Below are 25,216 nucleotides of genomic sequence, written 5' to 3' on the forward strand. Positions count from 1 at the left end.
TTGTTTTTGTTTGTTTTCTCTCTTTATTTTTCTTCTTTTTTTTTAACATTGTATTTTGAAATTCCAAACTCTACTCTAGATTTTTAATTTTTGCTTTTTGGTATTAGTTATCAATTTTGTACCTGTACTTTCTTTATCATTTTCGCGGGCCTTGTTTGTTTTGTTTGTTTGTTTTTTTCTCTTTCTTTTCTTTCTTCTTTTCTTTAACATCATATTTTTGAAATTCCAAACTCTACTCTAGATTTTAATTTTTGCTTTTATGTATTTGTTACCAATTTTGTACCTTTAAGAACCCAATCTTCAGGACCCATTTTTCACTAGGGAGCGAGATTACTGGCTTGACTGCTCTCTCTCCCTTTGGACTCTCCTTTTTCTCCACCAGGTCGCCTGTGTCTCCTCCCTAACCTCTCTCTACTCTACCCAACTCGCGAATTTCTGTGTGTTCCAGACGTGGAGAAACACTTAGGGAACTGATTACTGGCTGGACTGTCTCCCTCCTTTTCATTCCCCCCTTTTATCCTTCTGGCCACCTCTGTCACCTCCTCCTTCTTCTCTTCTCTGTATAACTCCGTGAACATCTCTGAGTGGTCCAGTTGTGAGTGCACATAAGGAAGTGACTACTGGCTAGCCCACTCTCTCCACTATTGATTCACCTCATCTCATTTGGGTCACCTCTAACTCCCTCCTCCCTCTTCTCTTCTCCATGTAACCCTGTGAACCTCTCTGAGTGACCCTCACCATAGAGAAACTTTTCATCTTTAATGTAGATGTTTTATCAATGGTGCTGTATAGAAGGAGAAGTTTTTGAAACTACTGTAAAATAAGACCGATAACCGGAAGCAGGAGACTTTTAAGTCCAAACCCTGACTCCAGGGAACTCCTGACTCCAGGGAACATTAATTGACAGGAGCTCATCAAATGCCTCCATACCGACACTGAACCAAGCACCACACAAGGGCCAATAAGTTCCAGGCAAGGCATTACCAAGCAAATTCTCTCCAGCAACAAAGGAAACACAGCCCTGAGCTTCAAGATACAGGCTGCCCAAAGTCACCCCAAAACTATAGACATCTCATAACTCATTACTGGACATTTCATTGCACTCCAGAGAGAAGAAATACAGCTCCACCCACCAGAACACCGACACAAGCTTCCCTAACCAGGAAACCTGACAAGCCACCTGTACAAACCCACACACAGTGAGGAAACGCCATAATAAAGAGAAACTCCACAAACTGCCAGAATACAGAAAGGACACCCCAAAACTCAGCAATTTAAACAAGATGAAGAGACAGAGGAATACTCAGCAGATAACGGAACAGGGTAAATGCCCACCAAACCAAACAAAAGAGGAAGAGATAGGGAATCTACCTGATAAAGAATTCCGAATAATGAGTGAAATTGATCCAAAAATCTTGAAACTAAAATGGAATCACAGATAAAGAGCCTGGAGACAAGGATTAAGAAGATGCAAGAAAGGTTTAACAACGACCTAGAAGAAATAAAAGAGAGTCAATATATAATGAATAATGCAATAAATGAAATTAAAAACACCCTGGAGGCAACAAATAGTAGAATAACAGAGGCAGAAGATAAGATTAGTGAATTAGAAGATAGAATGGTAGAAATAAATGAATCAGAGAGGATAAAAGAAAAACGAATTAAAAGAAATGAGGACAATCTCAGAGACCTCCAGGACAATATTAAACGCTACAACATTCAAATCATAGGGGTTCCAGAAGAAGAAGACAAAAAGAAAGACCATGAGAAAATACTTGAGGAGATAATAGTGGAAAACTTCCCTAACTGGGGAAGGAAATAATCACCCAAGTCCAAGAAACCCAGAGAGTCCCAAACAGGATAAACCCAAGGAGAAACACCCAAGACACATATTAATCAAATTAACAAAGATCAAACACAAAGAACAAATATTAAAAGCAGCAAGGGAAAAACAACAAATAACACACAAGGGAATTCCCATAAGGATAACAGCTGATCTTTCAATAGAAACTCTTCAAGCCAGGAGGGAATGGCAAGACATACTTAAATGATGAAAGAAAATAACCTACAGCCCAGATTATTGTACCCAGCAAGGATCTCATTCAAGTATGAAAGCGAAATCAAAGCTTTTCAGACAAGCAAAAGCTGAGAGAAATTCTGCACCGACCAAACCAGCTCTCCAACAAATACTAAAGGATATTCTCTAGACAGGGAACACAAAAAACAGTGTATAAACTCGAACCCAAAACAATAAAGTAAATGGCAACGGGATCATACTTATCAGTAATTACCTTAAACGTAAATGGGTTGAATGCCCCAACCAAAGACAAAGACTGGCTGAATGGATACAAAAACAAGACCCCTACATATGTTGTCTACAAGAGACCCACCTCAAAACAGGGGACACATATAGACTGAAAGTGAAGGGCTGGAAAAAGATTTCCATGCAAATAGGGACCAAAAGAAAGCAGGAGTAGCAATACTCATATCAGATAAAATAGACTTTAAAACAAAGGCTGTGAAAAGAGACAAAGAAGGTCACTACATAATGATCAAAGGATCAATCCAAGACGAAGATATAACAATTATAAATATATAGTGCACCCAACACGGGAGCACCACAGTACGTAAGACAAATGCTAAAAGTATGAAAGGAGAAATTAACATAACACAATAATAGTGGGAGACTTTAATACCCCACTTACACCTATGGATAGATCAACTAAACAGAAAATTAACAAGGAAATACAAACTTAAACGATACAATAGACCAGTTTAGACCTAATTGATATCTATAGGACATTTCATCCCAAAACAATGAATTTCACCCTTTTCTCAAGCACACAATGGAACTTCTCCAGGATAGATCACATCCTGGCCATAAAGCTAGCCTTAGTAAATTCAAAAAATAGAAATCATTCCAAGCATTGTTCTGAACACAATGCAGTAAGATTAGATCTCAATTACGGAGAAAACTATTAAAAAATGCCAACATAATGGAGGCTAACAACAGCCTGCTGAATACCAACAAATCACAGAAGAAATCAAAAAAGAAATCAAAATTTACATAGAAACGAATGAAAATGAAAACACAACAACCCAAAACCTGTGGGACACGGTAAAAGCAGTCCTAAGGGGAAAGTTCATAGCAATACAGGCACACCTCAAGAAACAAGAAAAAGTCAAATAAATAACCTAACTCTACACCTAAAGCAACTAGAAAAGGAAGAAATGAAGAACCCCAGGGTTAGTAGAAGGAAAGAAATCTTAAAAATTAGAGCAGAAATAATGCAAAAGAAAAGAGACCATAGCAAAAATCAACAAACCAAAAGCTGTTCTTTGAAAGGATAATGGATAAACCATTAGCCAGACTTATCAAGAAACAAAGGGAGAAAAATCAAAATCAACAAAATTAGAACGAAAATGGAGAGATCACAACAGACAATACAGAAATACAAAGGATCATAAGAGACTACTATCAACCAATTATATGCCAATAAAATGACAACGTGGAAGAAATGGACAAATTCTTAGAAAAGTACAACTTTCCAAAACTCGACCAGGAAGAAATAGAAAATCTTAACAGACCTATCACAAGCACAGAAATTGAAACTGTAATCAAAAATCTTCCAGCAAACAAAAGCCCAGGTCCAGACGGCTTCACAGCTGAATTCTACCAAAAATTAGAGAAGAGCTAACACCTATCCTGCTCAAACTCTTCCAAAAAAATTGCAGAGGAAGGTAAACTTCCAAACTCATTCTATGAGGCCACCATCACCCTAATACCAAAACCTGACAAAGATCCCACAAAAAAAGAAAACTACAGGCCAATATCACTGATGAACATAGATGCAAAAGTCCTTAACAAAATTCTAGCAATCAGAATCCAACAACACATTAAAAAGATCATACACCATGATCAAGTGGGCTTTATCCCAGGGATGCAAGGATTCTTCAGTATCCGCAAATCAATCAATGTAATACACCACATTAACAAATTGAAAAATAAAAACCATATGATTATCTCAGTAGATGCAGAGAAAGCCTTTGACAAAATTCAACGTCCATTTATGATAAAAACTCTCCAGAAAGCAGGAATAGAAGGAACATACCTCAACATAATAAAAGCTATATATGACAGACCCACAGCAAACATTATCCTCAATGGTGAAAAATTGAAAGCATTTCCTCTAAAGTCAGGAACAAGACAAGGGTGCCCACTTTCACCATTACTATTCAACATAGTTTTGGAAGTTTTGGCCACAGCAATCAGAGCAGAAAAAGAAATAAAAGGAATCCAAATTGGAAAAGAAGAAGTAAAACTCTCACTATTTGCAGATGACATGATCCTCTACATAGAAAACCCTAAAGACTCTACCAGAAAATTACTAGAAATAATCAATGACTATAGTAAAGTTGCAGGATATAAAATCAACACACAGAAATCCTTTGCATTCCTATACACTAATAATGAGAAAACAGAAAGAGAAATTAAGGAAACAATTCCATTCACCATTGCAACAGAAAGAATAAAATACTTAGGAATATATCTACCTAAAGAAACTAAAGGCCTATATATAGAAAACTGTAAAACACTGGTGAAAGAAATCAAAGAGGACACTAATAGATGGAGAAATATACCATGTTCATGGATTGGAAGAATCAATATAGTGAAAATGAGTATACTACCCAAAGCAATTTATAGATTAAACGCAATCCCTATCAAGCTACCAACAGTATTCTTCACAGAGCTAGAACAAATAATTTCACAGTTTGTATGGAAATACAAAAAACCTCGAATAGCCAAAGCGATCTTGAGAAAGAAGAATGGAACTGGAGGAATCAACCTACCCGACTTCAGGCTCTACTACAAAGCCACAGTTATCAAGACAGTATGGTACTGGCACAAAGACAGAAATATTGATCAATGGAATAAAATAGAAAGCCCAGAGATAAATCCACACACATATGGACACCTTATCTTTGACAAAGGAGGCAAGAATATACAATGGATTAAAGACAGTCTCTTTAACAAGCGGTGCTGGGAAATCTGGTCAACCACTTGTAAAAGAATGAAACTAGAACACTTTCTAACACCATACACAAAAATAAACTCAAAATGGATTAAAGATCTAAACATAAGACCAGAAACTATAAAACTCCTAGACGAGAACATAGGCAAAACACTCTCTGACATACATCACAGCAGGATCCTCTATGACCCACCTCCCAGAATATTGGAAATAAAATCAAAAATAAACAAATGGGACCTAATTAACCTTAAAAGCTTCTGCACATCAAAGGAAACTATTAGCAAGGTGAAAAAACAGCCTTCAGAATGGGAGAAAATAATAGCAAATGAAGCAACTGACAAACAACTAATCTCAAAAATATACAAGCAACTCCTACAGCTCAACTCCAGAAAAATAAACGACCCAATCAAAAAATGGGCCAAAGAACTAAATAGACATTTCTCCAAAGAAGACATACAGATGGCTAACAAACACATGAAAAGATGCTCAACATCACTCATTATCAGAGAAATGCAAATCAAAACCACTATGAGGTACCATTTCACACCAGTCAGAATGGCTGCGATCCAAAAGTCTACAAATAATAAATGCTGGAGAGAGTGTGGAGAAAAGGGAATCCTCTTACACTGTTGGTGGGAATGCAAACTAGTACAGCCACTATGGAGAACAGTGTGGAGCTTCCTTAAAAAACTGGAAATAGAACTGCCTTATGATCCAGCAATCCCACTGCTGGGCATACACACTGAGGAAACCAGAAGGGAAAGAGACACGTGTACCCCAATGTTCATCGCAGCACTGTTTATAATAGCCAGGACATGGAAGCAACCTAGGTGTCCATCAGCAGATGAATGGATAAGAAAGCTGTGGTACATATACACAATGGAGTATTACTCAGCCATTAAAAAGAATACATTTGAATCAGTTCTAATGAGGTGGATAAAACTGGAGCCTATTACACAGAGTGAAGTAAGCCAGAAGGAAAAACATCAATACAGTATACTAACGCATATATATGGAATTTAGAAAGATGGTAACAATAACCCGGTGTACGAGACAGCAAAATAGACACTGATGTATAGAACAGTCTTATGGACTCTGTGGGAGAGGGAGAGGGTGGAAAGATTTGGGAGAATGACATTGAAACATGTAAAATATCATGTAAGAAATGAGTTGCCAGTCCAGGTTCGATGCACGATACTGGATGCTTGGGGCTAGTGCACTGGGATGACCCAGAGGGATGGTATGGGGAGGGAGGAGGGAGGAGGGTTCAGGATGGGGAACACATGTATACCTGTGGCGGATTCATTTTGATATTTGGCAAAACTAATACAATTATGTAAAGTTTAAAAATAAAATTAAAAAATAGAGGACAGTCATTAGTGATTATCATCCATCAGATCAGATCAGATCAGTCACTCAGTCGCGTCCGACTCTTTTCGATCCCATGAATCGCAGCACGCCAGGCCTCCCTGTCCATCACCAACTCCCAGAGTTCACTGAGACTCACGTCCATCGAGTTAGTGATGCCATCCAGCCATCTCATCCTCTGTCGTCCCCTTCTCCTCCTTCCCCCAATCCCTCCCAGCATCAGGGTCTTTTCCAATGAGTTAACTCTTCGCATGAGGTGGCCAAAGTATTAGAGTTTCAGCTTTAGCATCATTCCCTCCAAAGAAATCCCAGGGCTGATCTCCTTCAGAATGGACTGGTTGGATCTCCTTGCAGTCCAAGGGACTCTCAAGAGTCTTCTCCAACACCACAGTTCAAAAGCATCAATTCTTTGGCACTCAGCCTTCTTCACAGTCCCAACTCTCACATCCATACATGACCACAGGAAAAACCATAGCCTTGACTAGACAAACCTTTGTTGGCAAAGTAATGTCTCTGCTTTTGAATATGCTATCTAGGTTGGTCATAACTTTCCTTCCAAGGAGTAAGCGTCTTTTAATTTCATGGCTGCAGTCACCATCTGCAGTGATTTTGGAGCCCAGAAAAATAAAGTCTGACACTGTTTCCACTGTTTCCCCATCTATTTCCCATGAAGTGATGGGACCAGAATCCATGATTCGTTTTCTGAATATTGAGCTTTAAGCCAACTTTTTCACTCTCCACTTTCACTTTCATCAAGAGGCTTTTGAGTTCCTCTTCACTTTCTGCCATAAGGGTGGTGTCATCTGCATATCTGAGGTTATTGATGTTTCTCCCGGCAATCTTGATTCCAGCTTGTGCTTCGTCCAGCCTAGCGTTTCTCATGATGTACTCTGCATATAAGTTAAATAAGCAGGATGACAGTATACAGCCTTGATGTACTCCTTTTCCTATTTGGAACCAGTGTCTTGTTCCATGTCCAGTTCTAAGTGTTGCTTCCTGACCTGCATACTAATTTCTCAAGAGGCAGATCAGGTGGTCTGGTATTCCCATCTCTTTCAGAATTTTCCACAGTTTATTGTGATCCACACAGTCAAAGGCTTTGGCATAGTCAATAAAACAGAAATAGATGTTTTTCTGGAATTCTCTTGCTTTTTCCATGATCCAGCGGATGTTGGCAATTTGATCTCTGGTTCCTCTGCCTTTTCGAAAACCAGCTTGAACATCAGGAAGTTCACGGTTCACATATTGCTGAAGCCTGGCTTGGAGAATTTTGAGCATTACTTTATTAGCGTGTGAGATGCGTGCAATTGTGTGGTAGTTTGAGCATTCTTTGGCATTGCCTTTCTTTGGGATTGGAATGAAAACTGACGTTTTCTAGTCCTGTGGCCACTGCTGAGTTTTCCAAATTTGCTGGCATATTAGGTGCAGCACTTTCACAGCATCATCATTCAGGACTTGGAATAGCTCAACTGGAATTCTATCACCTCTACTAGCTTTGTTCATAGTGATGCTTTCTAAGGCCCACTTGACTTCACTTGAGTCTATTTCCATTAGTATAGAGTTCACAAAGTAAGACAAAAACTGTGAACAAAGGTGTTATGTGCATGTTTATTCAGGGACTATCTGGAGTAGGATATTCTTGGCAGATGGTAGGAAATGAGATTGCACAAGGTAGATTGGGGCTGATTGTGCCAGGCTTTGATAGAGCGGAGTGTTTTGATTTTGTTTCATATAGAGGGGCTTTTGAGTGAGAGTGAGAAAGGTCCGTCTAGTCAAGGCCATGGTTTGTCCAGTGGTCATGTATGGATGTGAGAGTTGGACTGTGAAGAAAGCTGAGTGCCAAAGAATTGATGCTTTTGAACTGTGGTGTTGGAGAAGACTCTTGAGAGTCCCTTGGACTGCAAGGAGATCCAACCAGTCCATTCTGAAGGAGATCAGCCCTGGGATTTCTTTGGAAGGAATGATGCTAAAGCTGAAACTCCAGTACTTTGGCCACCTCATGTGAAGAGTTGACTCACCGGAAAAGACTCTGATGCTGGGAGGGATTGGGGGCAGGAGGAGAAGGGGACGACAGAGGATGAGATGGCTGGATGGCATCACCGACTCGATGGACGTGAGTCTCAGTGAACTCTGGGAGTTGGTGATGGACAGGGAGGCCTGGCGTGCTGCGATTCATGGGGTTGCAAAGAGTCTGACACGACTGAGCAACTGAACTGAGAAGTGATATAAAATTTTCTGACTGCTAATCTGGCAGTGCTTTGGTGGGTAGACTAGAGAGAAAATATTGGAAACGGACAATAAATACAAAGCTCTAGTAGTCTAGTTATAAGGTGATACAGTCTGGCTTTTTGTAGTCAAGAAGCAGTGGAGAGAATGGAGTGCATTTTAAAGAAAATATTTGTTCTCTATGCATGGGAATTTGAGTGAGAAAGCAGAGAAGACTTTGGGGTTGTAAGTTTGGATGAATGGTAGCATAATACTGGTATCAGTACCAAAAGCTGGAAAGTAAGGATGTTGAAGGTAGAGTGAAAGCAAAGTAGTTGAATTTGGTTTAAGGTAATTTGAATATAATGATAGAATTGTTCATTACCTGAAAAAAAATTTTTGTAATTTTTAAAAATAAAATTTAAGAATAAAACTGAAAGTAGAGGTTTTTCTGTCAGAGCGTCTCCCAGTTATTATTTCCCCAAAAATTACCACTATTCTCAGCTTGCTGTACCACTAATTGACTATATGTATGTAAACATGTGTGTGTACCTGTCATTCATACTCTTCACCATTCTGTGGAGACAGATCTAACTTATCTTTTGCAATGATACGGTAGATATATCTTCCTTTATTTATGGAAGTTTAGCTTATTTCTAATTTGTTCATTTTTTAAATTAAAAACAATGTCAACGAGAAAATTCTTATATAGTAATTACATTTGGGTACTCATCCAGCTATTTTCATAAGATAGGGCAGGGGATAAGCAGATTTGGGCACCTGATGCAGAGAGCCAACTCATTGGAAAAGATCCTGATGCTGGGAAAGATTGAAATGAAGAAGAGGGTAGAAGAGGATGAGATGGTTAGATAGCATCACCAATTCAGGGAACACGAATCTGAGCAAACTCCAGGAGACAGTGAAGGACACGTTAGCCTGATGTGCTGCAGTCCATGGGGTCACAAAGAGTCAGACACGACTTAGCCACTGAACAAAAATAACAGCTTTCCAGAAAGCTTAGTATAGATTTGTGCGTGTGTGCACGCACACACATGTGAACATGTGTCCACACGTGGAAATCACCGTGATTTTCTTGTGTTGCATGTGTCTGTGCTTAGTTGCTCAGTTGTGTCTGACTCTTTGTGACCCCATGGACTGCAGCACGCCAGGCTCCTCCGTCCATGGGATCATCCAGACAAGAATACTAGAGTGAGTTGCCATTTCCTTCTTCAGAGGATCTTCCTGACCCAGGGATTGAACCCATTTCTCCTGTGTCGCCCGGATTTGCAGGCAAATTCTTTACCACTGAGCCACCTGGGATAGCCCCGTAGTGTACGAGGGGAAAGTATATCATGTGTTTCAGTGTGGCACTTACTGGTAATGTGTGTTGGTATATTCTAGCTTTATTAGTCACTAAAGTTTAAACATATAAAAAGGTAATGAATTTGCAAACATCATCTTGGAGCAGAGAAATCCTCCTGGTTTGGGAAAATATAAGAGGGCAATTACACATATGTTTGTATAGAAGCTAGAATTGGAGATGAGGTAATGTGGTGGTGAATGAGAATGGGATTTTCTAAAATTAGTTAATTCCTAGAAAGTAAGTACTTCTGGTGAATATTTCAGTTGCCAAGAGGAAAGTTTTATTTCTGTGAGGACTTAACTCTAATTTTTGGGTAGGGGGTCAGTGAGAGTATACACCTTACTGTCAAGTTAACTGGAATACCAAAAAACAAAAAACAAAACAACAACTCAGTTTGGAAATCTTTCTTTCACTAGTAGTAGGACTAAAGGGTAGCTTTTGATTTTTCTAATATAGTTTAAGCTTTTGGCTAATTAAAATTAAAGCCTTATAATGCATTTTGGTGATATTAATAGAAAATATGAGATACGTTTATTGTATGCTTCTGTCTCTTAAAAATTAATTTGGATCAAAGAGCAGAATCAAAATCACATGCCAGTTTTATGATCTACTTTATAAATTCCAGGGCAAATGTAAAATATATACTCGTAATAGGATAATATTGAGATAGCTGCTACAAACAGTTAACTCTGTATTTTCAAAGATCGAATCCTTGTGCACATTAAACCTAAGAATAAGAAGTAAAGCGTCCTTGAAAGACTTCTGTTGTTGTTTCATTGCTAAGTCATGTCTGACTTTTTTGTGACCCTGTGAACTATAGCCTGCCAGATTCCTCTGTTCATGGGATTTCCCACAAGAATACTGGAATGGGATGCCATTTCCTTCTCCAGGGTATCTTCCCAACCCCAGGGATTGAACTCATCTTCTACGTTGCAGGCAGATTCTGCATGGACAAAGCAGGAAACCAAAGCGACCTCATTTTTAGTTTAAAAGTCTTCTTATGTAATATGTAGACATCACATTAATTATCAGAAATGATGTATTTCAAGCAAGACTCAGTAATTGAATGGTTTGTTTGTGTAGGCTAAAGATTGTCTCTTGTAGTAAGGAAAGGTAATTCATAATCACCATGACTAAGGGAGATGGAAAAAAATATATATAGTAGTCTTGAGAAAGATAAATGACGTTAAAAGTAACAGAATTATTTTGATTAAAATTTTTGTTTTTATTTACAGTAAGAACACTGTTGTCAGTTTTTTACTTCTAGATAAAGCACACATTCAGTTACTTTCATAATCCTGAATTGGTGATTGAGTTTCCTGTCCTTAGCACAGTGCATAATACATAGATGATCTATATTTATGTGTTAACTGATTTCTCCTCTGAATCTGCTGCCCGACTGCAGTCACCTTGTGTCAAGTAAAACACCCTTTGTAACATTAATCACAGACATAATTACATGTTCAAGCTCATCTTTGTGAAGACTGTGACTCTCACTAGTCACTTGCCAAGATCCAAATGGCTTTTCCCCTGGTTTCAGAGTATGAATTTTGTACCAGAATCCACCCTTGAAATTTACCTCAGTAGCTTTAGAAAATGTTGGTGATATGTGAATCTAGGACTACTTACAGTGGCAGAATCAATACTTCTAGTTAGGTTACTACTTGAAGATGTAACCTTGATGGTCACAGAAACTGCATGGAAGTCAAGAAAATTTAAGATATGATTCAACTTTATTTTTGAATTTTGTTTTACGAACAATTGAAAATCTGAAAATTGAATTTTGTTATAGAAATGATAAGGAGAATAGTAAGTGATAAAAATATATAACACTGAAGAAGTTCACTGATCATTAAGTGTATGTCTCTCTACAGGTATAATTTGACCTCCTGAGATTCTGTCTTAGCAAGAAGAAAGTGGAAAATACTCTTGGAAAGAAAACTAAGACATTAAGAAAGCCAGAACTTATTTTTACATGGTTGTCCACTCAGTTACCAATATGGATGCTTTTCCCACCATTTTTCCTCCTGGTGGAGACAGTGAACTGAGACATTCTCAATCTGAGCTCCAAAAAATGTTAATTGATGAACGATTAAGATGTGAACATCATAAAACCAATTATCAGACTCTGAAAGCTGAACACACAAGGTAATTATTTAAATTTGGAGGTGAGAGGCTTGATTAAAAATTTTTATTTTGTCTGAATATTTGCTGTGGAACATACAGTGTAATTTTGTTATAATGTACAATATACATTTAAAGCTTTTTGAGTACAGTAAATGTTCTTTAAATCAAGTGGATTATAAATTTATTAAAGTCTTATTTTGAAAGTGGGATATAAAATTTATGTATCTCAGTGGCTAAATTTTTTTTCCTTCAAAGTAAAGTTGTGTTCAGAAATTACAGTGTTAATAGTTAAGTGACACTTGGTAAAGCAATATTTGGAAGTTTAAATAGAATATATGATGTTGATCTTGTTCCGTAGTGTTGGTTGACTTTAAGGTAATACAATTAAAAAGCAATGGATACACTTAAATTCTTCTTTTTCTAAAAATTAGGTTGCAGGATGAGTACATAAAGTCACAAAATGAACTCAAGCGCGTTTTAAATGAAAAGCAAACTCACCAGGAAAAGTTTCAGCTGCTGCTTGAAGAGGTACGAGGAGAATTAGTAGAGAAAACTAAAGACTTAGAAGAGATGAAGCTGCAGGTAAGAAAATATATTCAAATTAGTATAAATTAGTCAGATGTTTAATGGAGATACAGATGTAATTTTGGTAAATTTGGTAAGTTCTCTCTATATCCATAATGAGTATTTTGTTGTATCTCCAGTGGTATAATTTAATCTTCTTTCATATACTTTAGAATACTCTGTAGAATTCAGCCACAAAAGTTTTATGTAAATTTTAATTATATTTTCTGTTCTGATTTAAATAATATCTTACTCTTCAGAATAATTGGAGGAAAGGCCAGTCTGAATTGATAAAAATTCACAATTAAACATACTTTAAAAATAAAGATTTTCTGAATTTCTGTGGAGTTGCTCAAGTAACAGATAGTTGATACTGAAGTATTAACTACAGTTTCTTTTGACGTTTTTTTACACTATTCATTTTCTATATGCTCAAAAAGTAGAGCAAAGCTACCTGTCAGATTTTACATTAGTAGGTATTAGTTGCGATATCTTACTGTAATCGCTCAGTAGCACTAGCTGTTTATTTCTGCTTATCTCATGCTTGTTACTTAGACAAGAAAAGATGTCCATTCCATCTTAGGGGACAGGAATGCAAAAGTAGGAAGTCAAGAGATACCTGGAGTAACAGGTAAGTTTGGCCTTGGAGTACAGAATGAAGCAGGGCAAAGGCTAACAGGAGTTTTGCTAAGAGAATGCACTGGTCATAGCAAACACCCTCTTCCAATAACACAAGAGACAACTCTACACATGGACATCACCAAATGGTCAATACTGAAATCAGAGTGATTATATTCTTTGTAGCCAAAGATGGAGAAGTTCTATACAGTTAGCAAAAATAAGACCAGAAGCTGACTGTGCTCAGATCATGAACTCCTTATTGCCAAATTCAGACTTAAATTGAAGAAAGTAGGGAAAACCACTAGACTATTCAGGTATGACCTAAATCAGATCCCTTAGGATTATGCAAGTGGAAGTGACAAGCAGATTCAAGGAGTTAGATCTGATAGAGTGCCTGAAGAACTATGGACAGAGGTTTTTGACATTGTACAGCAATTGTAAAGCAAAGGAGAAAAGGAAAGATACTAATTTGAATGCAGAGTTCCAAAGAATAGCATGGAGAGATAAGAAAGCCTTCCTCAGTGATCAGTACAAAGAAATAGAGGAAAACAACAGAATGGGAAAGACTAGAGATCTCTTCAAGAAAATTAGAGATCCCAAAGGAACATTTCATGCAAAGATGGGCTCAATAAAGGACAGAAATGGTATGGACTTAACAGAAGCAGAAGATATTAAGAAGAGGTGGCAAGAATACACAGAAGAACTGTACAAAAAAGATCTTCACGACCCAGATAATCACGATAGTGTGACCACTCACCTAGAGCCAGACATTCTGGAAAGTGAAGTCAAATGGGCCTTAGGAAGCATCACTGTGAACAAAGCTAGTGGAGGTGATGGAATTCCAGTTGAGCTGTTTTAAGATGATGCTGTGAAAGTGTTGCACTCACTGTGTCAGCAGATTTGGAAAACGCAGCAGTGAGAGAAGTCTGACGCGCTAGCAAAGTAATGCTCAAAATTTTCCAAGCCAAGCTTCAGCAATACGTGAACCGTGAACTTCCAGATGTTCAAGCTGGATGTAGAAAAGGCAGAGGAACCATAGATCTAATTGCCAACATCCGCAGGATCATAGAAAAAGCAAGAGAACTCCAGAAAAACATCTATTTCTACTTTATTGGCTATGCCAAAGCCTTTGACTGTGTGGATCACAATAAACTGTGGAAAATTCTGAAAGAGATGGGAATACCAGACCTCCTGGCCTGCCTCTTGCGAAATCTGTATACAGGTCAGGAAGCAACAGTAGAACAAGACATGGAACAACAGACTGGTTCCAAATAGGAAAAAGTGTACATCAAGGCTGTGTATTGTCACCCTGCTTATTTAACTTCTATGCAGAGTACATCATGAGAAACACTGGGCTGGATGAAGCACAAGCTGGAATCAGGATTGCTGGGTGAAATATCAATCACCTCAGATATGCAGATGACACCACCCTTATGGCAGAAAGTGAAGAGGAACTAAAGAGCCTCTTGATGAAAGTGAAAGAGGAGGGTGAAAAAGTTGGCTTAAAGCTCAACATTCAGAAAACAAAGGTCATGGCATCCAGTCCTGTCACTTCATGGAAAATAGATGGAGAAACAGTGGCAGACGTTGTTATTTTGGGCTCCAAAATCACTGCAGATGGTGATTGCAGCCATGAAATTGAAAGACGCTTGCTCCTTGGAAGAAAAGTTATGAGTAATATAGACAGCAAATTAAATAGCAGAGACATTACTTTGTCAACAAAGGTTCATCTAGTCAAGACTATGCTTTTTCCGGTAATCATGTATGGATGTGAGAGTTGAACCATAAAGAAATCTGAGCACTGAAGAATTGATGCTTTTGAATTGTGGTGTTGGGGAAGACTCTTGAGAGTCCCTTGGACTGCAAGAAGATCCAACCAGTCCATCCTAAAGGAGATCAGTCCTGGGTGTTCATTGGAGAGACTGATGGTGAAGCTGAAACTCCAATACTTAGGCCTCCTGATGCAAAGAACTGACTCACTGGAAAAGACCCTGATGCTGGGAAAGATTGAGTGCAGGAGAAGGGGATGACAGAGGATGAGATGGTTGGATGGCATCACCAACTCGATGGACATGAATTTGAGTAAGCTCTGGTGTAGTAAGTTGGTGTAGGACAGGAGGTTTGGCATGCTACAGTCCATGGCGTCACAAAGAGTTGGACAGAACTGAGGAACTGAACTAAAGATGGAAGGAAAATGATACTGATGGAAAAATAGGTCTCCACAAAGGAAAAAACAACACTGAAATTGGTCTCATGAGGTCTCTAACTGTGGTTAAAGACTACTTCATAAGCAACTTATTAACAAGTAGACACATTAAAAAAACAACTATCTTCCTTCCTTCTCCCTCTTTCTCAAAGCCGACATACACCAAAGACAGAATTAGAGGGTTAAACTGATGCCAAATTAGGAGGAAATTATGCTGTGTTAGATTTTTAATGGAATTACTGCTACTACTTGTCTCAAAACAAACCTAAAAGAATGCTTCATCATATAACCGTCTATGTTTCATTACCTACATTAAATCTATAAAAACAAGTCTTCAGCACTCCAACATTTGTCCTATCAAATATTACAATGCTATACAGACCAGTTTTTTCAAAGAATGCTCTGATTTAATGGGGCAAATATCGCTGTACCAGAGATTCTTAAGAAATTAATGACAAACTGAGTAATAAATTTTGCTCTGAACTTCGTAGCAGCCAAATAATATGGGAAACATATGGGTTACACAGTTTGCATTACCAGGCGCAAAGAAAGCATATGTATGTTCGGTAATTATCAGAAATACATAAAATGACTCCCATTTTTTAAGAAAAGGTTTTGTTAACATGTTGCTGCTGCTGCTGCTAAGTCGCTTCAGTTGTGTCCGACTCTGTGCGACCCCATGGACGGCAGCCCACCAGGCTCCCCCGTCCCTGGGATTCTCCAGGCAAGAACACCAGAGTAGGTTGCCATTGCCTTCTCCAATGCATGAAAGTGAAAAGTGAAAGTGAAGTCATCCAGTCGTGTCCGACCCTTAGCAACCCCATGGACTGCAGCCCACCAGGCTCCTCCATCCGTGGGATTTTCCAGGCAAGAGTACTGGAGTGGGGTGCCATTGCCTTCTCCATGTTAATATGTTATATAATAACAATGTAATAGCTAACTTCCTCTAACCACTCATGACATCAAAGCACTGTATGAACAATTTCTATGCATTGACTCACTGTACCTTTAAAATTATCCTATGAACTAGGTACTATTTTCATCCCCAATGACTACCACTACACAAGTGATCCAGAATATTCTTTAAATGAATGTCTTTTATATTGTTTTTCTATGAAAGCCAAAGAGATAATAAATCTTAAATCAGAAAAGGCATTTTGCAAGTAGACAATATAATACTTGTGTATTTTTAAAATAATCATCTTTCATAAAACCTTCACTGAAGTATTTCTTGGTGATTTTACTTTGTTGAATTTACTTACCTTTACTCAACTCACAATTTGTACAGATTGCAAATACCCATTAAGCAAATAGCTAAATTGCTTCAATATTGTATTTATGTATAGATGTTTCTTTCAGTTATTTTTGCCAGGTAAATATCACACAAAAACCAGATATGTTTATCTTGAAAAACAGAAACTTTACCAGACAAATTTTATCAGCAAACATTTGGGAAGTTATCATGTGGAGAAATACGTAGAGTTTTTTTGTGTAAATGGCAACCCACTCCGGTACTCTTGCCTAGAAAATTCTATGGATGGAGGAGCCTGGTGGGCTACAGTCCATGGGGTCACAAAGAGTCAGACACAACTGAGCAACTTCACTTCACTTCAAGGAACATAGGTGGCGCTAGTGGTAAAGAACCTGCCTGCCAATGCAGGAGACATAAGAGATGCATGTTCAGTCCTTGGTTTGGGAAGATCCAGTGGAGGAGGGCATGGCAGCCAACTCCAGTATTCGTGCCAGGAGAATCCACTGGTCAGGGGGGCCTTGTGGGTTACAGTTCATAGAGTTGCAAAGAGTTGGACACGAAGGAAGCGACTTATCACACACACATAGGCAAGGAACACTGCAAGAAACAACAGAAGGCTATAGGGAGGATGATTTCATTTCAATATGAAAGAAAATGCTTAACATACTCCAATCCATAAATGGAAGTGGGTCACTTTACAAGTTCACTAGGTTCTCTAACACTGAGAGCAGTGAAGCACAGAATGAAGAGCCCTGTGTCATAGACGTTTGAAATAGGAATTCTGCTTTGAAATTTACTGCCTCACAGTTCTGGAGGCCAGAAGTCCAAAATCAAGTTGTCAGCTAGGCCATGTTTCCTCTGGAAACTGTAGGAAGAATACTATCCTAGCTTCTGTTGATGTGCTGACAATTCTTGGCATTGCCTGGCAGCTTGCAGGACTTCAACCACTACTTCTGTCATCATGGGACATTCTCTCTGCCCCACCCCACTCCCCACCCACGTGTTTCTGTCTACCCTCGTCTTATAAGGACATCAGTCATATTTGATTAATGGGCCATCATACTTCAGTATTACCTTTTCATCTGCAAAACTCCTTATTTCCAAATAAGGTCACATTCTGAGGTACTGGGAATTACAACTTATCTTTTGAGAGGGCACAACTCAGCAGATATGAAAGAGAACTAGACTATCAACTCTAAGATACTAAGACTCTGTCTCTCTCAGTACCTATGAAACAACAAGTGCAACATACATGAATAGAACAATTCTGACTCGCTCATTTATTTATTCATGTCATTCATATAAAAAATGCGTGGTAGGCACCATCTTAAGCACTACAGAAACACTAAAAACAATTCCTGCCCTCATGGACTCTGTTTTCAAACAGAATAAAAATTGCCATCGTTTATGAGTATCTACTATGTGCCAGACACTATACTAAAAATATACAGGTTATTTTTATCTCATCAGTCCTCAGAACAATCCCTGTTAGAAAACAATGTTTATGCCCTTTGAGTTCAGTTCAGTCACTCAATCCTGTCTGACTCGTTGTGACCCCATGAATCGCAGCACGCCAGGCCTCCCTGTCCATCACCAACACCCAGAGTTCAGTCATACGTCCATCGAGTCGGTGATGCCATCCAGCCATCTCATCCTCTGTCGTCCCCTTCTCCTCCTGCCTCCAATCCCTCCCAGCATCAGGGTCTTTTCCAATGAGTCAGCTCTTCACATGAGGTGGCCAAAGTACTGGAGTTTCAGCTTTAGCATCATTCCTTCCAAAGAATACCCAGGACCGATCTCCTTTAGAATGGACTGGTTGGATCTCCTTGCAGTCCAAGGGACTCTCAAGAGTCTTCTCCAACACCACAGTTCAAAAGCATCAGTTCTTCGGCGCTCAGCTTTCTTCACAGTCCAACTCTCACATCCATACATGACCACTGGAAAAACCATAGCCTTGACTAGGTGGACCTTTGTTGGCGAAGTAACGTCTTTGCTTTTGAATATGCTATCTAGGTTGATCATAACTTTACTTCCAGGGAGTAAGCGTCTTTTAATTTCATGGCTGCAGTCACCATCTGCAGTGATTTTGGAGCCCAAAAAAATAAAGTCTGACACTTTTTCCACTGTTTCCCCATCTATTTCCCGTGAAATGATGGGACCAGATGCCATGATCTTGTTTTCTGAATGTCGAGCTTTAAGCCAACTTTTTATTCTCCACTTTCACTTTCATCAAGAGGCTTTTGAGTTCCTCTTCACTTTCTGCCATAAGGGTGGTGTCATCTGCATATCTGAGGTTATTGATATTTCTCCCGGCAATCTTGATTCCAGCTTGTGCTTCCTCCAGCCCAGCGTTTCTCATGATGTACTCTGCATAGAAGTTAAATAAGCAGGGTGACAACATACAGCCTTGACGTACTCCTTTTCTTATTTGGAACCCATCTGTTGTTCCATGTCCAGTTCTAACTGTTGCTTCCTGACCTGCATATAGGTTTCTCAAGAGGCAGGTCAGGTGGTCTGGTATTCCCATCTCTTTCAGAATTTTCCACAGTTTATTGTGATCCACACAGTCAAAGGCTTTGGCATAGTCAATAAAGCAGAAATAGATATTTTTCTGGAACTCTCTTGCTTTTTCCATGATCCAGCGGATATTGGCAATTTGATCTTTGGTTCCTCTGCCTTTTCTAAAATCTTTATCACATGAAAATGAAGGCATAAAAATCTAACTATTTGCTGAAGGTCATCACCTTCCTGATGAAATGACCCTTTGGGGGTTATAAAAATATTCTTTTTGTCTTTAGTAATAATCTTTGTCTTGAAGTCTATTCTATCTGATAGTAATATAGCTAATCCAGTCGTTTTAGGGTATTTTGTATGTGCTTGTTACAAATAAGCATGTCTATATGTTACTTTCAAGAAACAGAATAATTACATTTTCAATGTCTGAAAACAGTAATTTGAATACCTTTGGTTTAGTGCCCACAGATTGCATTCATGTAGCACTCAATCTTTGCAAAACAAATTAATCTAACAATTGTAAAGGTTCAAGTTTTATTTCCCTCTTCAACTCATGTTTCTGAGGTTTTTAAATCTAAATACTACACCAAGGAATGAAACAGTAAGCATTGTGGAGGCTAAAGTGGTGGTTTTCCCGACAGTGGAAGATTTCAAGAAAAGACTGAACAACAAACACTGCTGTCAAAGGAACCCATGAATTTGATGACACTGGCATCAAATGATGGCTTTTGACTCTCTCAACCCATGCCTCGAGTATTAATAAAACCTTACTATAACAAGCACTAGATAAACAGAAATAAACAGTTGGTGCTATTGAGTGATTGCAGGAAAATATCACAACTAATACCTACTAATTTGAAATCTGATGGGCATTGTTATTGTGTAGCTGCTCAGGACTCTGCTGTGCCATGGACTGCGGCAACTCCAGGCTTCCTTGTCATTCACCATCTGCTGGAGCTTGTTCAAACTCAAGTCCCTTGAGTCAGTGATGCCAACCAACCATCTCATCCTCTGTCATCCCTTTCTCCTCACAAACTTCAATCTTTCCCAGCATCAGGGTCTTTTCCAGTGAGTTTGCTCTTTGCATCAGGTGGTCAAAGTATTGGAGCTTCAGCTTTAGCATCAGTCCCTCCAATGAATATTCAGGTTGATTTCTTTTAATATTGACTGGTTTGATCTCCTAGCAGTCCAAGGGACTCTCAAGACTCTTCTCCAACACCACAGTTCAAAAGCATCAAGTCTTCGGTGCTCAGCCTTCTTTATGGTCCAACTCTCACATCTGTACATGACTATTGGAAAAACCATAGCTTTGACAAGATGGGCCTTTGTCAGCAAAGTAATGTCTCTGCTTTTTAATACGCTGTCTAGGTTACTCATAACTTTTCTTCCAAGAAGCAAGCGTCTTCTAATTTCATGGCTGCAGTGACCATCTGCAGTGATTGTGGAGCCCAGGAAAATAAAGTCTCTCTCAAGGTTTCCATTTTCCCCCCATCTTTTCACCATGAAGTGATAGGACCAGATGCCATGATCTTAGTTTGTTGAACATTGAGTTATAAGCCAGCTTTTTCACTCTCCTCTGACTTTTATCAAGAGGATCTTTAGTTCCACTTCGCTTTCTGCTGTAAGGGTGGTGTCATCTACATATCTGAGCTAATTGATATTTTTCCCAGCAATCTTGATTCCAGTTTGTGCTTCATCCAGCCCAGCATTTTGTAAGATGTACTCCGCATATAAGTTAAATAAGGGCAACAATACACAGTCTTGACGTAATCCTTTCCCTATTTGGAAACAGTCTGTTGTTCCGTGTCTTGTTTTAACTGTTGCTTCTTGCACTACATACAGGTTTCTCAGGAGACAGATCAGGTGGTCTGGTATTCCCATCTCTTGAAGAATTTTTCAGTTTGTCGTGATCCACACAGTCAAAGGCTTTGGCATAAAAGCAGAAGTATGTGCTTTTCTGGAACTCTCCTGCTTTTTTGATGATCCAGCAGATGCTGGCAATTTGATCTCTGGTTCCTCTGCCTTTTCTAAATGCAGCTTGAACATCTGAAAGTTCACGGTTCACGTACTGTTGAAGCCTGGCTTGGAGAATTTTGAGCATTACTTAACTAGTGTGTGAGATGAGTGCAGCTGTGCAGTAGTTCGAGCATTCTTTGGCATTGCCTTTCTTTGGGATTGGAATGAAAACTGATCTTTTCCAGTCCTGTGGCCACTCCTGAGTTTTCCAAATTTGCTGCCATACTGAGTGCAGCACTTTCACAGCATCATCTTTTAGCATTTCAAATAGCTCAACTGAAATTCCATCACCTCCACTAGCTTTGTTCACAGTGATGCTTCCTAAGGTCCGCTTCACTTCACATTCCAGGATGTCTGGCTCTAAGTGAGTGATCACACCATCGTGGTGATCTGGCTCATGAAGGTCTTTTTTGTACGGTTCTTCCGTGTATTCTTGCCACTTTTTCTTAATACCTTTTGCTTCTGTTAGGTCCATACCATTACTGTCCTTTATTGAGCCCATCTTTGCATGAAATGTTCCCTTGGTATCTCTAATTGTCTTGAAGAGATGTCTAGTCTTCCCATTCTATTGTTTTTCTCTATTTCTTTGCATTGAGCACTGAGGAAGGCTTTCTTCTCTCTCCTTGCTATTCCTTGGAACTCTGCATTCAAATGGATATATCTTTCCTTTTCTCCTTTGCCTTTCGCTTCTTTTCTTTTCACAGCTATTTGTAAGGCCTCCTCAGACAACCATTTTGCCTTTTTGCATTTCTTTTTTCTTGGGAATGGTATTGATCCCTGTCTCCTGTACAGTGTCACGAACCTCCGTCCATAGTTCTCAGGCCCTCTGTCTATCGGATCTAATCCTTTGAATCTATTTGTCACTTCCACTGTATAATCGTAAGGGATTTGATTTAGGTCATACCCGAATGGTCTAGTGGTTTTCCCTATGTTCTTCAATTTAAGTCTGAATTTGGCAATAGGGAGTTCATGATCTGAGCCACAGTCAGCTCCTCATCTTGTTTTTGCTGACTGAATAGAGCTTCTTCACTTCGGCTATGAAGAATATAATCAATCTGATTTCAGTACTGACCATCTGGTGATGTCCATGTGTCGAGTCTTCTCTTGTGTTGTTAGAAAAAGGTGTTTGCTATGACCAGTGTATTCTCTTGGCAAAACCCTATTAGCCTTTGCCCTGCTTCATTCTGTACCCCAAGCCAAATTTGCCTGTTTCTCCAGGTATCTCCTGACTTCCTACTTTTGCATTCTAGTCCCCTATAGTGAAAAGGATATCTTCTTTTGGGTATTAGTTGTAGAATGTCTGGAATGTCTTCATAGAATGGTTTAACTTCAGCTTCTTCAGCATTACTGGTCGGGGCATAAACCTGGATTACTGTGATATTGAATGGTTTGCCTTGGAAATGAACAGAGATCATTCTGTCGTTTTTGAGATTGCATCCAAGAACTGCATTTTGGACTCTTTTGTTGACTATGATGACTACTCCATTTAAATCGTCTAAGGGATTCTTGCCCACAGTAGTAGATACAACGGTCATCTGAGTTAAATTCACCCATTCCAGTCCATCTTAGTTCACTGAGTCCTAAAATGTCGATGTTCACTCTTGCCATCTCCTGTTTGACCACTTCCAATTTGTCTTGATTCATGGACCTAACATTCCAGGTTCCTATGCAGTATTGCCCTTTACAGCATTGGACTTTATTTCCATCACCAGTCACATGCACAACTGGGTGTTGTTTTTGACATCTTAAGGACTTAAAAATTTTATATAATGCAGAAATACTGGTGAGAATTTTTTCAGGTTTTATTATTTATTTATTTGACTGCAGTGACTTTTCATTGCTTGGTGCAGGCTTTGTCTGTTTGCAGAGAGCAGGGCTGACTTTTGGTCGCAGTGCTTGGACTTCTCATTGTGGTGGCTTCTCATTTTTGTGGCTTCTCTTGTTGTGGAGCACAGGCTCCGGGCACGTAGGGCTCCGTAGTTGTGGCCTGTGGGCTCTAGACCTCAGGCTCAGTATTTGTAATGCATGGGCTTAGTTGCTTCAAGGCATGTGGAATCTTCCTGGAATAGGACTTGAACCCGTGTCCCTTGCCTTGGCAAGCAGATTCGTACACATTGCACTACCAGGGAAGTCCTCAACTTTTATATATATAAAAGAAATGATGTTTAAAGATACTTCTGTTGAGTTTTGAATTCTGGGTTGACAGTTTTTTCCCTTAATACTTTAACATGTTGCTCTTCTGTCTTTTCACTTAAGTGTCACCTAAGACATTTGTTGTCATTTTTATCTTTGTTCTGTTTATCTAATTTATCTTTTTTTCTTGTCAGCTCTTAAAACGTTTTTCTTTTTTGCTGCTTTTCAGTAATTTGGTTGACTTCCCATTGGACATTTCTTCATGTTTCTGGTACCGAGGTTTATTGAGCTTCTTGGGTCTGTGAGTTTATAGTTTTCATCAAATTTAGAAAAATTTTGGATACTGCTTTTTGAAATATTTTTTTCTGCCTCGTATTTGATTTCCTTTGTGAACTGCTTTTAGGCCTCTTAAAGTTCTCCCATAATTACTGATGTCTTTATCTTTCATCTTTCTTGTCTCTCTGTTTCATTTTGGATAGTTTCTGTTTTCATGTCTTTCAAGTTCTCTGATCTTTTTTCCTGCAGTGTCTAATCTGCTAGTAATTTCATAGTGCATTTTGCATCCCAGAAATTGTAGTTTTTATCCTGAAGTCCAATTTTCATCTTTTTCATGTTTTCCTTGACATGTTTATTCTTTATTGTAACTTTATGTGGAATTCACTTATAATAACTATTTTAATGTCTTTGCTAATGTTAAGATCTCTATCACTCTGGGTTGTTTTTGATTGGCTTTCTTTTCCTATTGTAGGTATTATTAGATTGGTGCAAAAGTAATCGTGGTTTTGCATTGTTGCATTTGCTGTTTGATATTGGAGTACATTCTTAAATGTGGTTATGTTATACATTATTGTGCATTTCTTGCTTAATGTTTATTTTAATGAATTATTGCTTGCTGTTTATACGTATTTTAGACTATGGAAATAATGTTAGACAAAAACAAATTCCAGTCATTTTCTTATTCAAGTTCAAAATGGGTCATAAGCAGCAGAGACAGCTCACAACATCAACAACACATTTGGCCCAGGAACTGCTAATGGACTTGCAGTGAAGCAGTGATTCAAGAAGTTTTGCAAAGATAATTAGCCTCTTGTAAATAAGGAGAGTAGTGGTTGGCCATTGGAAGTTGACCAACAGCCAGATGAGAGAATCATCCAAGCTGATCCTCTTACAACTACATGAGAAGTTGCCCGAGAACTTAGCGTCGACCATTCTTTGGTCGTTTGGCATTTGAAGCAGATTGGAAAGGTGAAAAAGCTTGGTAAGTGGATGCCTCATGAGCTGACCGCAAATCAAAAAAATTGTCTTGAAGTGTCATCTTCTCTTGTTCTACACAGCAGTGAACTATTTCTTGATCAGATTGTGACGTGCAATGAAAACTGGATTGTATACAACAGTTGGTGACAACCAGCTCAGCAGTTGGACTGAGAAGAAGCTCTAAAGTCCTTTCCAAAGCCAAACTTGCACCAATAAAAGGGTCATGGTCACTATTTAGTGGTCTGCTGCTGGTCTGATTCACTACAGCAAAACCATTACATCTGAGAAGTATGCTGAGCAAGTTGTTGAGATGCACCAAAAACTGCGGTGCCTGCAGCCAGCATTGGTCAACAGAAAGGGCCCAGCTCTTCTCTGTGACAGTGCCCAATCACATGTTGTACAACCAGTACTTTAAAAGTTGAACAACCTGGGCTACTAAATCTTGCCTCATCTATACTACATTCACCTGACCTCTTGCCAACTGACTACCACTTCTTTGAGCATCTTGACAAATTTTTGCAGGGAAAATGCTTCCACAACCAGCAGGACACAGAAAATGC

The 25,216-nt window shown here is 38.9% G+C and overlaps 1 protein-coding gene across 2 annotated transcripts in view; it reads left to right on the forward strand.

Annotated features, from left to right (window-relative positions):
• The window catches only part of CEP83 (centrosomal protein 83), a 139,921-nt gene that overhangs the window by 47,584 nt on the left and 67,121 nt on the right, over nt 1-25,216 (forward strand). For both annotated transcript variants that reach the window (XM_027543148.1, XM_027543149.1), the window contains exons 2-3: nt 11,844-12,117; nt 12,528-12,678. In XM_027543148.1, the coding sequence (XP_027398949.1) occupies nt 11,945-12,117; nt 12,528-12,678 (324 nt within the window). In that variant the 5' untranslated portion in view covers nt 11,844-11,944. The remainder of the gene's footprint in view (nt 1-11,843; nt 12,118-12,527; nt 12,679-25,216) is intronic.

This window comes from Bos indicus x Bos taurus, chromosome 5 (assembly GCF_003369695.1).
Source record: "Bos indicus x Bos taurus breed Angus x Brahman F1 hybrid chromosome 5, Bos_hybrid_MaternalHap_v2.0, whole genome shotgun sequence".
Lineage (NCBI taxonomy): Eukaryota > Metazoa > Chordata > Mammalia > Artiodactyla > Bovidae > Bos > Bos indicus x Bos taurus.